This window comes from Squalius cephalus (genome assembly GCF_949319135.1).
Source record: "Squalius cephalus genome assembly, chromosome: 9".
Classification (NCBI taxonomy): Eukaryota; Metazoa; Chordata; class Actinopteri; order Cypriniformes; family Leuciscidae; genus Squalius; species Squalius cephalus.
This window is the reverse complement of record NC_137130.1, coordinates 36,116,406-36,135,670: the sequence shown is the minus strand read 5'-3', so window position 1 is coordinate 36,135,670 and position 19,265 is coordinate 36,116,406. Positions and strand designations below refer to the sequence as shown.

The 19,265-nt window shown below is 38.9% G+C and overlaps 1 protein-coding gene across 1 annotated transcript in view; it reads left to right on the top strand.

Annotated features, from left to right (window-relative positions):
* pde11a (phosphodiesterase 11a) overlaps positions 1–8,450 on the top strand; it is a 95,615-nt gene extending 87,165 nt beyond the window's left edge. Inside the window, exon 20 of the mRNA XM_079880566.1 lies at positions 7,332–8,450. Coding sequence (XP_079736692.1) covers positions 7,332–7,520 — 189 coding nt within the window. The 3' untranslated portion in view covers positions 7,521–8,450. The remainder of the gene's footprint in view (positions 1–7,331) is intronic.
* Positions 8,451–19,265: the final 10,815 nt, after the last annotated feature.

The following is a 19,265-nucleotide window of genomic DNA, read 5'->3' as shown; positions in this document are numbered from 1 at the left end:
CTGGGCATTCGTAAACCACTCCTCAAATACGAGAAAATGAACATGTGGTTCCCAGACCACGTCTAAATGAGAAGAGGTCTGACGTTAACCAGGCTAGATATCTATATGGATGAAATTCTGATGCTTGTAATGTAAATCAATGAGATTTTAAACAGAATAGTGACTACTTCAATAAAATGATATAAATATCAGTCATCACTTTATATCTGGAAATAATACATCTTAGTAAGATAATATTTAAATGCTTAGTTTTATGATCAAAGCTCTGTAGTTTTAAAACATATAATGCAGTGCAATACAATGATGACTGATTTGATTTGATTTGATTACATAGGAAATGTACATGTCACAGCAGCACAACAATAAAATTACTAAATAGAAAACTTAAACAACATTCACAACAGCAACAAGACTTATTCTCCTGTATCAATTTCGCAAAGCTTTATTTATTTATTTGGGACAGTGCACATTAATGAACAATCTTACACTTCTGTACAGACTGTAAATGAGCCAGGTTATAGCATAAATGCTAATTTTCACCTGTAGTCCCGAGGCAGGAAGACAACAACACAAAAATATGACAATATACAACACAAAAGGATATGACAATGTACAGTATCAGGCAAGAAACACATTAACACGCATTTAGACAGATTACATTACATCAATAAAATTAGTCAAAATGAGGACATAACTGGGAACTTTTAAGAAGCTGTTTAAGGTGCTTTTTAAATGTGCAGTACGTGGGACATTCTCTCATGTTTGTTGGGGGGCTGTTCCTAGTTTTTCTGTGCGGGATCTCTAGGTCTCCTCTAAATGAGGCTCTGGTGCAAAAACCTCTGTCAGAGCTTGGTTTAATGTATGTAGAAAGTGAAGGTGGGGCAAGTCCATGAAAAACTTTGTAAATTAAACAGCTATTTTTAAAATGAATACAATTTTCAAAATTGAGCATATGGTATTTTCCCAAAATATTACACTGATGCTTTTGATCAAATATTTTTATAGATTTTTTGAATAACATTTCTATGGGTTTTAAAATTGTATCTCCAGTGAGTGACCAGGTTGTGATGCAGTAATCTATATGTGAAAATATCATTGAATGTAGGAACATTTTAGCAGAAGTAATTGTCATTGATGGTCTGATTTGTTTAAAGTTATGTAAATTGAATTTGTGTTCGCCGTGAGTTTGATGTGTTTTTTTAAATGAGAGTGTTGGGTCCAGTGTTGAACTCTTCTACAATGTCAAGTTCCACTCCCCCCAGGAACACATTGGACCGCTCCAGTTTTATGGATTTTTTTGTGAAAAACATAGCAACAGTTTTCTTTTTGATTATATTCAACCAAGTAATCCTAGAATATAGGCTAGTCTATCATCTTGTATAACGCTGGTTGTAATATCTAATTACGGTTGGAAAAAAAGACTTCCTGAAGCGCTCCTTGTAACAGCGGGGATGAATTCATCTTGAGTGTAATCTTGTAATCTTGAGCTGTGAGTACTCACAAGAGCTCCAACTGTTTCATTAAGGGGATGACAATCATGATTCATCATAAAAAAACAATTTCCCAATCATTCTGTCCTGCACTATCTCCTTTAAGGTGGGTAACACAATCCCCACAACAGATCCTGCCTTCTTTATAAGTTTATTCAACTTATTCTTCTCCTTTTCCAACAGTCCCCCTCCCCAACCTGTGATAAAGTACAAGACCACAGATGAGACTACAGAAGGTCTTAAGTAGTACATGACAAACCCCAAAGGATCTCAGTCGCCTTAACACATGAATACGACTTTGGCCCTTCTTATACACTTGCATCGTATTGTCAGACCAGTTGAGCTTGTTGGTCAAATATACACCCAGATACTTGTAAGTTGTTACAATCTCAACTTCTGACTCTCGTATATTTACTGGAACCACTTGCTGAGGAAATCTGCTAAAATCAACCACAATTTCCTTTGTCTTACTAGCATTTAGCCTGAGACCGTTTTTCTCACACCAGTCCACAAAACTCTTTAAAAGCTCCCTATATTCACTCTCATCATGGTCCGTTATACAGCCAACAATTGCTGAATCATCAGAAAATGTCTGGAGATGACAGGATTTAAAAACTGAAAATCTGATGTATAAAAAGTAAACAAAAATGGAGCTAAAACGGTTCCTTGAGGGACTCCAGTGCTGCACTTCACTACTTGAGACACACAGTCCTGCATCCTCACATACTGTGGTCTATTACACCGTGTCCTAACTACACATGACGCGCGATAAAAGGTATATTTTCCATGTTGATCAGAGTGTTTGTCCTAACCAGCCGCGACGGCGACACGCAATGATTCTATTTTAGAAACGGTTTCTATTTTTCTGCGACGTTGCGCTGAAACAACAAACTCAAAGTGTGGCAATGATAATCTCAGGTGCTGTTTATGTGCTTTATTTAATGTTAAAAGCATGTAATGTGACTTTGAATATCATTTAGTGCTCCAGCTTTGAAGCTGTAAAAGTAACAATGGATAATTCACCTCAGATCTCGAAATTAAACAAATGGAAACAAGAACGTTCAAACTGTGAACAAACAAGTGTATTCTTTGACAAAGATTGTTTTAGTAACTCAGTAGCCTATGTATTTGAATAATGTTTAAATGGTGTAATATTTGTGAATTTGATTATGTTGCTACTCATCCATTTTCATGCGAGTGCCATCAAGATTACTCTCTGGTGCCGTGCACTCGCCGCGAGACTCCGCCCACACGCTGTTCTGATTGGCTGTGGGTTTTGATTGATTTTGACGCATCTCGCGGTCGCGTCGCATCTAGTGTGGACAGACTAATGATTTGTCGCTGGAATCTTATCGCATCACGTATGGTTAGGACACGGTGTTAGAGAAATAATCAGTTATATAAATTGACCATACTCTGATATACTCCAACATTTTCTTACTTCATAGTAGTGAAGGCTGAATAGTATTAAATGCACTAGAGAAGTCAAAGAATGTAATTCTGACTGTGCTGTCCGGGGTCTCTAAATGACTTAAAGATTTATGCAAGAGATAAATAAATGCATCATCCACCCCAACACCAGTTTTATAAGCAAACTGTAGTTTATCCTCAGCACCACACGATACTGACTTTAAATGGTTTAATACCAGTCTCTCAAACAACTTTATTAACTGTGCTGTTAAAGCAAGTGGTCTTCCATAAAACGAGTACTTTTCCAAACTCAAGTTAAAAATATAATGAACCACCCCACAGATCTGATCCGCACAGGACTTAAGGACTCAAGGATTAATACCATCATCTTAATTCTCCTTAACCATCATATTTAGATCTTTCCAAACCTCTCTCACGTTCTTTTGTTGTAAGTGTCGTTTTAACTTATAACTCTCTTTCACCTCTCTATCTTTTGCTCATCCTTATCACCCACTAGAAAGGCCCTCTTTTTCTGGTTTAATAATACTTTTAACTCAGAGGTGACCCAAGGCTTGTTGTTTGAATAACATTTGATCTTTTTGGTATGTACTGTGTTATCAACACAAAAGTTCATATAATCTGTAATACACTCAGTTAAGCTATCAATGTCCTCATCATGTGATTTGCACTGAACCTCCCAATCAGTTGTTTCAAAACAATCCATTAATGTTTCATAGACTGAATCAGACCATGGGCCCTATTTTAACGATCTGAAACGCAAGTATCAAGCGCGTAACGCAAGTAACTTTGTGGGCGGGTCTTGGGCGCTGTTGCTATTATACCAGCGGGATAAATGACTCTTGCGCCCGATGCAAATCTAAAATGGGTTGGTCTGAAGTAGCTTCATTACTCATAGGTGTGGTTTGGGCTTAACGTGAAATAAACCAATCAGAGCGTCATCTCACATTCCCTTTAAGAGCAGGCACGCTTGTTCTATAGCGGATTCCTATTATAACGGCGGATTTGCCAGGCGCGCGCCAGGAGCGGTTCACAGCCGAGGAGACCGACGTTTTCCGACGTTCTCGTCAGGGCCGTAAAAGACAGAGAAGTGACATTGGGGATGGGAGAAACCCACCCAAATTAGCTTCGGTTAAACAGGCGTATAATAATTTGTGTAAATGTGTAAGCTAGATTTATGCCTATTTTTCACATCTTCATGGACACAACAATGATTTCCCTCGTCTGTTAATATTTTTCCTTGTAATTATGTATGGTTTTCTAAAAATGAGAACTGCTGCGTCTGTGTGTAGATGAGATAAGCAACGTGTATGCGCGTTGTGCACACGCTACATTGATTATGGCCAAGCATGCGCCCTTAAAATAGCATATGAATAACATGCGCAACGCGCCACTGACTTTAGACTAGGTTTCTCCTGGTCAGTGGCGGAATTGTTTTCTAAACCTGCAAAATAGCACCAGGGAACGTTTGCACCGGAACACGCCTCCTCTTTGCGCTGAACCACCCCGGGGAGCGCAAGTTCATTTCCTAGTTTACCTACGTGCGTCTGTGGAGGGAAAAGTCCGCTGTGCGCGGGTGCAAAATAGGAATGATACATGCGTCGGTGTACAAAGTCAATTGTGCTGGGTGCAAGATAGGGCCCATATCTCAACTGTTCTTATTACTGGCGGTTGCTTCATTACAACCGGCACATAAACAGATCTAATGTAAACAAGATTACGATCCGATCGTCCCAATGGAGGAAGCGGTGAAGATCTTAAGGCTTCTTTCACATTTGCAAGTTCAAGATTTTATTGTCTCTCGTATCACAGTCCACATACTGAGAAAACGTGGGGAGAGTATTATGTAGAGATGCTTGGTTAAAATCACCAGAGATAGTAATCAGTGATTGGGGATATTTTAACTGCATCCTGGCTGTATTAATATATCCACAAGCATTAGTCACATTGGCTGAAGGAGGGATATACACCGCTATCGCTATCATCGAAGAAAATTCTCTTGGCAAATAGTACGGCATCACATTTCCCATAATAATCACTGGTAAAAATGGTTTATGTCGTCTTTTCTTCAGTCGGTGCTTTACTCCAGTGCAATACAATGATGATTGAGAGATTAACAAATAAACCATATTTGACACTCATGATTTTTCTTATAAATGATGTCTGAATAATCAAGTAAACCTGCTTCAGTCCAGTAAGTGTTCATCTTGAAATATTACTAACAATTCCGAAGTTATTCTTGCGTTTACTTGATAAAATCAGAGCAGATTTGACAGCAGAAAGACTCGCGAAGCTCAATCTGAAGGAGGACGTTTGTACAGTTATACTGAAAGACTTTTACTGGATAAAACAGTGTGAACTATCAGTCAGAGACAGAAGGACTGGAGGATATTGAGTGTCGATCATTTTGACACCTTAGAAATTGATACAAATATAATAGAGAAGGCTTTATATTGTTACTATCAGCTTGATAACGAAGTGAAGTACAACATCAAAACTAATTTCTATTGAGAATTAACCTGTGAATAAACTCTCTTCCACAATGCCATGGTGTTGCTAAATGTGGTTGTTAAGGTGTTCTCATATTCAGTTGCTAGGGTTTTCCAGCTGGTTGTGATGGCATTGCTTTGCTTAAGTGGTTGCTAGGGTGTTTTAGAGGGCTACTTACTTGCTCAAGTCAAAAGAGTCCAGACCAGTGTCTCTGATATTCTGGTCTACAGATGTGAATTTAAAAGGGTGTGTATTTGGATCGAATCACTAACACTACAAACGGATCTTGCCACTAAATAAATCTCTGAATTGAATCTCCTGCCTTTTTCAACCTTTAAGCCTGGCCAATAATTCCACATGTATACAATTATATTAACCAACCAGTCAAACCATTACAAATCAGCTGCGTATATGAATTATTTAGATTAATTAAATGAGAATCTGGGCAGATTTCTAAATTGTGTGTGTGTGTGTGTAAAGAATACTGTCAGCCACACACTCTGCGGGAGAGCAGGAAATGTGTGGGAGTATTTTTGCCTTGACACTCCACACTCTCTCTCTCTCTTTTTTGTTCCTCTCGTTTTCCACTGATCCTTTACTATTCCTCACTGTCATAAGATAGGGGGCGCTATTACACATCTTCTGACAGAGTACAGAATCTCGGGATCAAAATACAGGTGAAGCAGCAGAAACAATAAAAAAATAAAGGGTTAGTTCACCCAGAAATTTAAATTCTGTCATCCTTTACTCACCTTCATGTCGTTCCAAACCCGTTAGACTTTCATTTATCTTCAGAACATATTTAATGAAATCTGAGAGAGTTCTGTCCCTCCATTTACAGCTACACAACTACCAATTTGACGCTTCAAAACGTTCAAAAAGAGATCTTAAAAACTATTCCATATGAATTGAGCGGCTTAGTCCAAATTTTCTTAGAGAGACATGATCACTTTATATGACGAACAGATTGAATTTAGGCTTTTATTCACATATAAACATTCATCAACTCACACACATTAGTTGTGGTAAACAGAAGCTCAAGCATGTTCTGTTCATCATATAAAGCTATCAAATCTCTTCAGAAAATGTGGACTAAACCGCTTTATTCAAATTCATTTGTTGTAGCGTCAAAGTGTCACTTGCATATCTGTCAATGGAGGGACAAAAAAAAACTTGTGAGGATACACAGTTCTGTTTCACTTGGTCTACACTATCACACTAAACTGCATTTGAGAGTGTTGAAAGTTATAATGTTATTCTGTGTGTTAGTTTGTCTGTATGAGATTAGCAGTAAGCTAGATCAACATTAGAATAACATACTGATCATATTCTAACATTTCATCATGTTGAGCTATATAACATTGATTAGTTTTATGTACATTTGCTCACCTCTACATTTGCGCGTCTCTGTCAAGTCGAAGTTAGTCACGGACGTGGAGCTCTCGGCATCTCGAAAACGCCACGCTGATATTGATCCTCGTTTTAATTCTCCTTTTGTCCCAAAGTCTGCTTGCCATGGTCCATAATGTTTGAACGAAACAACAACAGCGTGAGCGTAACGCAGTTGTCCACGTCTGTCGCCATGGTTACTATGGCAGTACGAGCGGAAACCAGGGATAACGCGGATATTACGTCATTGACAGGCGACAAGTGGGACAGGGCGACAGGGACGAGCCATTATTTAACATTGGAATGTCTCTGAAATTAAAAATCTTTGGGAACTTTTGGGATATTGTAAGTACACAACTGCAGGAAATATATCACACTGTGCAAGTTATTTTTGGATATTTTATTACAAAAATCTTACATATTGTAGCTTTAACTTCACTTGTGAAAGTAGGGGAGAGTAACACCTACTATTTTCAATTCTAAACACTAACTAATCATAACGAAAATCAACTCTTTCTCTCTCTCTTTCTCCAGACGTTTGCCAAATTAAACCCCAAACTACAGCCGATGGTTGATTTGATCAAGGCCAATCGTGCCAAATGGGAAGAGCTCCACCACAGACACCAACGCAGCCAGGAAACCCCCCGCCCTGGAAGCCCACGTAACGCTGAGGTCACAGCGAACAGCTGCGCGGACACTAGCGACGGCGGCCCCGCGAGCTAACCTGGGGAAACCATGCCTGATTTTACCACACGCTTCTCTCTGACCCGCAGCAATGCAGACGGAGGGAGTTTTGACCTCTGCTGCACGCTTCAAACCAGCAGCCATTACCTCACTAGCGCCCGCCATCGGGCATTTGCTCTGTCTGTGAGCACTTCAGGCAACTGCGACTGAGTTTGCGTTTGCGTTCGTCTCCACAGTGCAAAGACTACACATTTAGCTAGCAATGACTCGTTAATGTGGAGAATCTTACGGATGTGTTTACGCCCAGTAAGCTACTTTAGGGCTAGCATGCTAACTTAGAGACTCTATCGTGTGTGTAAGTTACTTTCAGCAGGGACTGTTTAAGGAGGATTGCCACCGTTTAAAAGGTATAATAGTGTATTTTTCCCTTTGTAGCTTTGATGATGTTGAACGAGCACATATCCTGAGCACTGGAGCTCGGTTCTGTACTGCACATGTCATGTGAAGGAATGACTAATGCAGGATTTGACTGTATTTTTTGCCTTTCTTGTTATAGCTGATGTATTTATTCCAGGATCAGGGGTTTGTGCTCTTGGCGATGCTTGCGATGCAAATCCGCTCCAGCGCTGTACTCTGTGCCTTGGTAAAACCCCCATGATAATGCATGCATCGCATACATCACAGTTCTCTCTAGTTCATACTTTATCATCATGTTTTTTTTCCTCAAGTCTTGGGCCTGTTTCACTTCACGCAGCAAATCAACGGCAGCCGTCATGAAAAGTGAAAGTTCTGTCGTTTACTCTCACTTGTGTTGTTCCAAGTATGACTTTCTTTCTTCTGTGGAACACAAAATATATTTTGAAGAATTAAAACTGGTCTCTCTTGTCCATGGCGTCAGAAAAACACAAAAGCACCCTTAAAGCCTGTTCACACCAAGAACGATAACTATAATGATAGCTATATTAGCGTCCACACCAGCGGACAGTAACGCTCTGTTCATTATAAGCACGTGCGGCACTTTTGCCGCTGTAAATGCTCATGCTCTTTAAAGCTGGATGGATTCTGATTGTCAATGTTTTATTGTTCATCAGGTGAAAAAAAAAAGTATAATTCTGAAAGTGATTCAAACAATATCGTTCCTCTGTGCTTTTATCGGTTTAAGTTTTGGTGTGGACTTTTTGTGGACAATTTTTACAACTATATCTTTATCGTTATAGTTATCATCATTGGAATAAACAGGCCTTAAAAGTACTATAAAAGTAATTTATATAACTTGTGTGCTACATTCCTGAAGCCATACAACAGCTTTGTGTGACTGAATGACCATATCCAACTGATTTAAGCAGTTTATTATTGCAATAGTTTAACTTTAGAGTTTGGTTTCCATGTAGTTTTAATTACTTATTACTTAATTACTTTTTGGATGTAAATGTGATGCCTCTCCTCATGTAAATTATATTTCATGACGATAAAATGTCATAAATGATGCCAGTTATTAAAGGAAACACTTAACGTAGTAACCCTGAAACTCAGAGCCACAGTTCTGTGACGTAGACGAACGCTGTTGGACTTATGCTGGACTGAAACAGGCCTTCGATTCCCTGGCTGTTTTAACCTCATGAAGCAGCTCAGACTAAGGCTGCGTCTGAAATCACACACTTCCCAACTATATAGTATGCGGAAAAACAGTATGTGACAAGAGTAGTATGTCCAAATTCATAGTATTCGAAAAACAGCAAGCGAGAAGTCCCCGGATGAGCTTCTACTTCCAGTCAGATTCTTAAAGGTGTAGTGTGTAGATTTTATCGGCATCTAGTGGTTCGGTTGCGAATTGCAACTAACGACTCAGTCCACCGCTCACCCCTTCCTTTCGAAGAAGCTACGGTGGCCAAAACAGGACAAACATGTCGTCTGAGACAGCAGAGAGTGGCCAGTCAAGCAACGAGGTTTATTTACAAAGATAGAATAAGAAATTATATTTACTTAATTATTCAGTAAAACGATGCTATTGCGAATATTATTGTTACTTGTTCATCATTGTGTCTGTGTTTTTTTCGCTGACTTTAGCTAGCTTTTTTGCATACAACAGTTTTCACTTAACGTTACATTGCTAAAGTTGGACTAAAAATTGTCCAGCAGAAAACAGGCAACATTTTTCCTGCATCAGCATCTTCCATCTGGAAAAAGCCACACTGATGTTAATCCGGGATTCCTGCCGTCGTCTGTCACGACTTTGTCTGGCTGCATCATGTTTTCTTTTCTTTGCCGACGAAGATTGACGCTCTGCCGGCTCTTATAATACATGTGGTCCTCCATTTGTTCAAATTTCACTACTAACGTTACTACTTCTACTTCTTCTTTGTGCGTATTCAACGTAGTGACGATGCAAGTTGCCTCTAAAAACACCAACGAAGAAGAAGAAGAAGAAAAACAACAGAGTGACGAAACGCGCTCTGTAGAGAAGTTTGTCCGTTTAGGGCCACTGTAGAAACATGGCGGCGCAAAATGGCGACTTAATGTGTAAGGGGACCCGCGGTGTGTGTAGATACAAATGACTTGTTCTAAGGTAATAAAAACAGAACGGTTCATTAAGTAAGGTCTTTATACACCACTCAAAACATAGTTATGTATATTATAATGCATTTCTGACAATAGATCCTCATAAATTATACACACTGCACCTTTAGTTGTGCATTCATACTATCCCATGAGGCCACGGGAGAGGAGTTATAGTGGAGCGGCTAAGTGCTTATGTTTGGCAGAATCGTTCAGTTTATGATACAAGCGTGAAAAAATTGGCATGAGCAGTCTCCATGGGTCACTTGACAAGAAAATTGTCCGAGCCACTTGAAATTTCAAGATGGCGGCCATTTTTCAAGATGGCCGACACCTTAGTGGAGCAGTTAAGTGGTGGTTTATTTGGTGATACAAGCATGAAAATTGGCATGAGCAGTCTCTGTGGGTCACTTGACAATAAGTCACCTACAGCTACTTGAAATTTCAAGATGGCCACCACCTTAGTGAAGCAATTAGGCTTAAGAAATCATTTAGTTGGTGATACAAGCATGAAAATTGCCATGAGCCTAATTGCTCCACTAAGGTGATGGCCATCTTGAAAAATGGCCGCCATCTTGAAATTTCAAGTAGCTGTGGGTGGCTTATTGTCTAGTGACCATCAGAGACTGCTCATGCCAATTTTCATGCTTGTATCACCAAATAAACCACTATATCACTTAACTGCTCCACTAAGGTGTCGGCCATCTTGAAAAATGAAAAATCTTGAAATTTCAAGTGGCTCGGACAATTTTCTTGTCAAGTGACACATGGAGACTGCTCATGCCAATTTTCACGCTTGTATCATAAACTGAACGATTATATCACTTAGCCGCTCCACTATTATGAATGGCAGGGAAGCGTTGGTCACGTGACAGTGACAACATGGTGGACATAGTCCGTCTGGATTTTATACTACACACATTCATACTATATTTAACCTATTTTTTTTAACAGTCACGAGGTAATTACTTGTTCAAAAGAAGTACCTACTCAGAGAGTGTGTGATTTCAGACGCAGCCGTGGTGTGAGAGAGCGATGCCTTGTGTTTCGCTCTTCATCTTCATCCTCTCATCTCTGTGTACTGGATTACCTCAAACCCAACTTCACTCATCACAGGCCCACACACAACCTGCAGATCCACACAGGACTCCTACACATCTTCCACCCCCTTGCATGTTCGGTTATTAAATATTTTGTCAAATTTTCAGCTACTATAGAAGTGCATTACTCTCTTCCACAGAATTCCACTGCTTTTCCCATAAAATGTGTGGGAAACGTCTGCAGATCTGGACCGACTACTAACTTCAGACTGCTTTTGTCAGTCACCTTTTTTCATTAGTGATCTTGTGAAATTGTCAGTCTAATCTGAGACATGTATGTGCCTTTACTAAGTAAAATAATCTTCTTCGATACGCACACGCATTCACTTCATCCTGTTCTCATCCTCTCTTCCAGCTGGATGAATCGAGAACATCTCCAGTCATATATTTCACCCCAAAAGGGAAGAAATAAGAAAGCCTAGATTTGCATAAAGGACAGAAAGATTTTTTGCATGACAACATTTTCCCGACAAGCACAATGTGTCCAGATGTTGTACTTTTGCTTTTGTTTGTAATTCTCATTATTTTTGATGATTCTATTTAGATTCTCATTATAATACAGTTATAAGAATCATCCTGTCTGGTCACAATTATTATTAGTATTTATATTTTTTATCTGAATACTTAATAATAACACACAACAATAGTAATAATATAGTAATTACAGTAATGATTTTTTTTATTTCATCATGATCATTGATTCACTTTTTCATTTCTTTGTGAGATTCATCAACACAATACCATGGAAATTTACCAGAATTACATCCAACTGGCTCCCATCCAGTTGGTTTATGGATATTTCATATTCAATAACACAGTACAACTGTTAAATTCATGTTCAGAATGCTTTTTCCTTTAGGGTTTCACTGGTCATCACAACTCGGGATGTCTAACACCACATTTGTCAGGTTTATGTGTGACATACTAAAGTTCACAGTTGGAGAAAATCTTCCAAATATCTTTAAATCTAAATGCAGATTCTCTACACAACTGGATGCTTATTATCCAATCTTTTTATTTTCTGTTTTCCCGAGTGAAGGGACGAATTCTTTAACTATACCGTAGTATTTTGGGAAAAGAAACCCTTATTTGGGTTGTCATGGATGGACTGGCTGTAGGGAGAAACTTGTGAGCCGGCTTTCTAAGCTAAATTTATATACTGTAAGTTTATATACGATATACTGTAATTATACAAGTTTTTAAGTTGCTGTTCATTCATTTACTGTGATCAAACATGTACTATGATAAATCTGCACTTCCAACACTCTTAGAAGAAAAGGTTCTAAATGGAATCTTTAGGGTTCCGTCAGGCACTTCATATAGAACATTTTAGGATATTAATTGTATGGATTTACTTTTGATTAATTCATTTGGTTTTAACTGATCTTTTTTATTTTGATTAAAGGGGTCATGAAATGGATTTTTTTATTTTATTTTTTTATTCCTTTATAATTTTCATCCTTTATAATAGGTTAATTTAAGTTAATAAAGTTTTTTTGCACAAACAAAATGCAGAAAAACAATTATTTTCAACCCTCATTCTGCCCCTCTGTCTGAAATGATCAGTTTTAAAGCGCGGCTCCGTCATTGCATAGGAAACGGTATCAACGCTCTCTCGCTATTGCACGCGAGTAAGGGTTTTGAAAACATTATCCATATAAAACCATCATTTACAGACAAAGCATTATGAAATTCTTTAACTGTCAGATCCAGTACAGTTGCTGCTTCATCTGTCAATCAAATTTCTTTGAACTCTCCATTTCTCTGCCTCGTTCAAAAAAACAAAACGCTTCGAACAAACATATAATCCTATAAATAACATTAAAAAAACAGAGACAGAAACAAGACGTTTAAACTGGACGAAAGCAAACGTTCCTTCGCTCTTCCATTTATCCTGCTGTCTGCAGACTCAAGCGCGTATACGTCAGAAACTGAACACACATTTCTATACTGTATCAGTGTAGACAGCGTCAGTGATTATAATGGCTTCTCTTTTGACGTGACACTCACATCCACTGTAGGCAAATGCCAGCCGTTAAGTGGGCGGGGCCTATGATGCGATGATGTAAACCTATTCGTCGATGTCTTGCTCAGGAGGCGGGCATATGCAAATGTTTGTTCATGAGACATCACAGCTTGATTAAATAAATGCTTTGATTATAATGAGGCGGATGTTTTAAGCTATGAAACTTGCAGGATGTTTTAATGGTACAAAGTGTCAAAATATCAAGGCAAATTTGATTTCTCATGTCATGACCCCTTTAAAGTCAACGGATTAAACAGCTTGCAAACATACTTTATACACTAGACAAAATTGCAATAACCTGTTAAACGAAAGTATTATGCAATCATTTAAGACATTTCCTCTAATATAGAACCTTTCTGGCATAAAAGTGAGTCAGGAACCTTAGAGTTCTGGGGCCGTATTCACAAAGAATTTTAAGGCTAAAAAGTAGCTTCTAACTGGCGAATTTAGGAGCAACTCCTAAAAATAATGGGCGTGTCACTCGTAACTTTAGGACTCCTAATTTTTTTGACTAAGAGTAATTCACGAAGCATTTTAGCCCTAAGAGTAGCACCTAAGCCTGGGACAGCTTAAAAGAAGTCGAGAGGACTCCTAACTCACTAAGACCTTCACAAACCGCTTTTTGTGGCATTTCACGTTGCGATGTTGTGAAATGCGTATGCGGCGGCTACAGGAGCTTCCAATCGCGAGGGAACAATTCTGCATTGTAGGCATAATGCAATAACGCCACCAACAACAACCAAAACTAGGCTACTCATTGCATGTAAACTAATTGTAACGTTTCATTGTGAATCAAATTAAAATGTTCTTCTCTTTGCAAACGTAGGCAGAGGCATATAGTGACAGATTAATTCAATAATGTTGCAAAGATATTGCATCAATCCATATGTTTCATTAGGCTACTAGGCTATTTGTTTTGCCTCACTCTTTATTCATTTAGGCTATTTATTCAGTTATTCATCATCTTCCGTCCTTCGCACTACTTGTGTAGCGCACGCATTCTCAGACCTGTCACCTGTCACTCATCATCGTAGGGGAGGTGTTTGGAATCATTCCCGCGTTACAATCATCAGCCAATCAAGGTGGTCACTTCAGTCAAGCTCATGCATGAGTAATGACGTCATCCATAGCAACGAAGACTCACTCTTAGTTTAGGAGTTGTCATTTTTCTTTACTAAGAGTAGGTCTGAAAGGCGTTGTGAATAACTTTTAAGAGAAAACTCCTAGCTAAAATCTTTTAGTGCGATTTAGGAGTACTCCTAGTGGTAAGATAAAATGCTTTGTGAATACGGCCCCAGAACAGAACCTCACTGAACCTTTTGTCCTAAGAGTGAAGTTAGTAACCCTAACCGTCCACCACAGAAGGGCAGCTAGAGTCCACATATAACCACACATATTTACCTGGATCAGAATCTTGTTTTCTTCCCTGTCTCATGCTCCTTCATGTCCTGATTTGTGTCATAATGTGACTGCACTTTGATAATGTGTTGTGGTTTTGAAAGCCACCTTGTGCTGCTAAAAGTCCACATGCTCTCGGGAAACTGAAGATAAAATGCCAATTGATGGAGAGTAAAATTGAGTTGCATGAAGAAGTGTCTGAACAATCGAGCTGTAATAAGATTCACCTGTACTTCATTACTTGATTTATTGTACCTGCATGAAAGCAGCTGTTGCATCAGTGGGGAGGATTACTTTCATATTGTGTAACTGCATTATTCAGAATGTTTTACATTATTCCGAATGATTTCTTGGAGAATTGGCTATTGCTGTTACCACTGTTGGACTCTTCTCTGAGGCGTTATGTAAGTGATGAGGCTGTCTTGAATTGTCTTGTTCTCTTGGTCCAACTCTCCTTTTTCTGGAGAATCCTGAAGCATGATTTCTGGAAGTGTAAACTGTCCGATTCAAATAAACGTGCTGCTAGAAATAATGAGTCGGAGATTTCTGCATAGTAGGAGTAAAATGGAAAATTCAGGTGTAAACTTCACGCAGTTGGTCTGACACTAGTAAAATCACATTTACTTTGCCTATAGACCTTATGTAGCTCTGCCCCTTTTCAGCGCTTCCGGTTTGTGTTTCCACAGCATGAAGGTAAGAGCTTACAGATTTATGAATGAACCGCTCGTTTTAAAATCTTCACGGTCTACTGACATTTGTTATGACATCCGCTTCAAACATTATGATCATGATAACTGTCATTAACTCTACAGTAAATCCACTTCACCAGCTAATTACTCTTCAACAGTGATGCCATATATACAGAGCTACTGCAAAAGTGGAAAATTGTAAAGATCCATTCGAAAGAACTTATTCCAAAGACTCTGTGTGCTTGTTTCTCTGGCACATAAGGAAGAATATAAAGATTTATAATTTTTAAAGTCCCCCTGAAGTGAAAATTAAGTTTTTAAAGGTGTCTATGTGGTGTTTTTAATATGCTTTAAGGCAAACCATATGTAAATTCATAAGTCGACACCATTGCTGAGTATTTTCTCCTTAAAACTGCAGTGAACCAAAGACAGTCTCAAATTGTAACGATGCGGTTTAAACATAGGAGGAAGCAGGATCCACGTACAGCAGTAGTCTTTAATTAAATAAACTCAAAACTTGACAAATTCAGACTCAAACTCAGAACAACCAACATACAACATCACAAAAGTCCACCCCATGGCAAAGTTCACGAAACTCCCTCACATACTCCTCGACTGGACGGTCACCTTGGCTGAGAGAAGGAAGAGACGATATGCTGGATCCATGTTATGGTGAGTTCTTCTGTAACGATGCGGTTTAAACATAGGAGGAAGCAGGATCCACGTGCAGCAGTAGTCTTTTATTAAATAAACTCAAAACTTGACAAATCCAGACCCGGGAACAGAACAACCAACATACAACATCACAACTCAAAAAGACTAAACTAGACACAGGGCTTAAATACACAGGCAAACAAGCTAAACAAGATAACAAGGGGGCGTGGTTAATCAGAGACACCTGGGGAGACTAATAAACAAGAAAAACTACAAAGGACTACAAAACATGGCACAGGACAGGAAATGACAAAAGTCCACACGAGACAAGGGGAACACAAGACAGGAATAATGACACAAAAACACGGTTTGAAATCACTGGTGTTTCTGACGTCACAAACTACCTTGTGACCAATCAGATCAACGTGTGATCGTCAACGAGTGGATCTCTGAGCTGTGTGAGTGAGTGGAGGCGGGGCTCATTTGCATATTCATAGAACCGCGTATACTAAATGAGGCAAGAGTCGATTTACATTCAAGCTATATTAAGCCATGAAGACATTTTTTTTTCAAGGAAAAAAAAAAAGCTTAAATATGTAATTTTGGTGATCAAAGATGAGTTTTAAGGGATAAAATTATGGTGTTTGGTGTCTTAACCCTTCCAGGCAGCGAGGGGATGGGTAGGTTTAAGGTTGAGGGTAGGGTTAGCTGCCTCTAAGGAGCCATTGGGGGCTTGAAACACCATCAAGCTAAAATTATTGACTACAGGGGGACTTTAAGATTTTAAATGTTAATTTATAAACCTGTAAAAACAGAACCAAACTGAGTTCTGATGTCGCTCATAAAAGAATCTGTTAATGATAACTTCATTAAAAAAAAGCAGTTGTCAATTAAATAATTTGCATGCTTCAGTGGAAGAGTATTTTTGTTGTTGTTGCTCAGATCTCAGATTGTAATGTGATTCATCTCAGAACTGGACGGCTTGTTTCACAGCAGCTTCTATGCTGGAAATGAATCAGAAATATAAAGGCAAGGCTGCGATGAAACTGCGGCCCTGCAGCACTGCTCATTTTAGACGTCTCACTAACCTGACACACATAACTCAGGTCATGAAGCACAAATGAGTTCAGTTCATTAGTCAGGTGTGATCAGATGTGTTACATAAGGAGTAACATCCCAAATGTGCTCATGGGCTCATCCTGTAGGACAGACAGTCGCCACTCAACAGTGACACCGTGTGGTCACATTACACAATGATCTGTAGCTGAAAACCTATTACAGAGACTGTGAGTGTCATAGATAGATTACAATCATTTTAAACCAGTGCTCAAAGTGGGCCGTATACGCACCGGTATTATTTGAACATTTTATTTTTAAATTAACACATTGTTTATGAGACATTAGATAAACAGCATGCGCAGAAATGATTAAAGACACAATCACAATGTAAAAATGATTTGTTGGTTTAACTTAAAGTACCCTAACCTGGTTGCCTCATTTAAAGTTCCCCTGTGGTGAAAATCCAGTTTTAAATGTTGTTTATATGTCTATGTGGTGTGTTTAATATGCTTTAAGTCAACACCATTGCTGAGTATTTTCTCCTTAAAGTCGACATGAAATCAAAATTGACCCAATTTACTTTATAAGTGCATATTACTAGTCTTGTGGTGAACAATTAATCCGTGCAAGTTAATACACAGAAAAAAATTGTTTGCCGTGGTAACCTTTAATCAAAATCTGAAAAGTTACTTCTGGTCTGGAATGGCGTTCCTTCTCTGATGACGTCAGTTTGACGGCTTGGGTTTGGAAACGCTTAACCACTCCCCTGAAACCGTCAGTCTGCTATGAGCGAGAGATGGAGAGGAGGAGCGCTAAAGTGAAACCCTGCCCTCTGTTCAATATTACGTTTCACTTGGAAACTATTCCTTTAAGCTGGTTGATCGGATCACAAGTGGACGACACTAAATACAGGAGTAAACGGGGTCTAAAATGTTTTGAGCTTGTCCACTTTCTACCACTTCCAGAGTTGAAAACACATTCGACCGGATTGTTGTCGTAGTGTAAACGCTCATGTGTTTGAATGTGTTCAAACAGCCACAAAAGACCATCTACTCTCCGTCTACTGATCTAATGAGTAACATTATGGGGAGTACGCTAGCCGGACGGGATTTAAACTATCGGCTGGAGACCCAAGATTGGTTTGAAGATGAAAAGCGTTCCCGAGGCAAGGCCTCTGATTGGACAGACAGAGAATTCAACAAACCTTATAAAACATTTGCAATAATAACAGAGGACACAAGATCTAAAATGTTCTGACATGTTAATTTATTGCACAAACAGCTTTGACAAAAATGTACTCTGATATTAAACATGACCAAGAAATTTGAGGGAAAGACAAGGGAAACTTTCATTATATTTCGGTTAAAATCTGCTAATACGGTTGTTGTTTTTCTTGAAGTGACGTTAGATGATGAAACCATTCAGGAATCAACCCGAGGGGCAGCGAAACCTCCTCTAGATCCTTCATTTTGCGTTTCAGCAACACAATAGTCCAGAAGCAGATGGATTCATAACACATAAAAAAGCTCCTCTGACACTTTACAAACGGCACGAGTGTCACGTGGGAACCAGGAGAGAGGATCTGCTGAACATCACAGCCCTGTTTGACAGGACGTCTGGAAATAAAGACCCTGCCAGGCTGTTGGATTGTTTGTTTAGGCTTAAATGTTTTACAAAAGTGCCACCGTAGTAAAGTGAGACGTCTGAGCCTGTTACACAGGCCACGCACTACATTAATCTGATCTTCATCCAGCAGAGTTTAGTGTCTGAGCAGCGTCCAGGAACAGTTCACTCACAAATAAAACTTCATCATCAGGTCCAAACAAACATTCAAGCCTTCCAAAATCGTTGTGAAACACAAAAAGGCAAAGAATGTTCATGCTGGGTTTGTTTTTTTAGTATATTGACAGTGAATAAACAAAAGTGAAAAGTAACATGAAAGCATCAGACTTCTCGTTTGCAATAGAGTCCTGTAGGAATGACGGCAAATCCCGGAAGTCTGGTTCCCTCCAGATTTTCCTATGGGGTTTTTCAATTTACGAGTGGAATAATATACGTGGTAAACATAAATTGACGATACATGGACGTTAAACTGCACACACACTCACACACCAAACTGCCTTATCTTGTTACTTACCAGAAACATACGTTTTCTAAAACAAACAGCTTCAAAATGTGCATTTTCGATTGTTGTAGAGCAAAACGTCTGTAAGTATCGTAAAGTATCGTATCGTATCGTAAAGTTTTGTTTACCACAGACCGCATTTCATTCATAAATTGAAAAACTCTGTTATAAAAACCA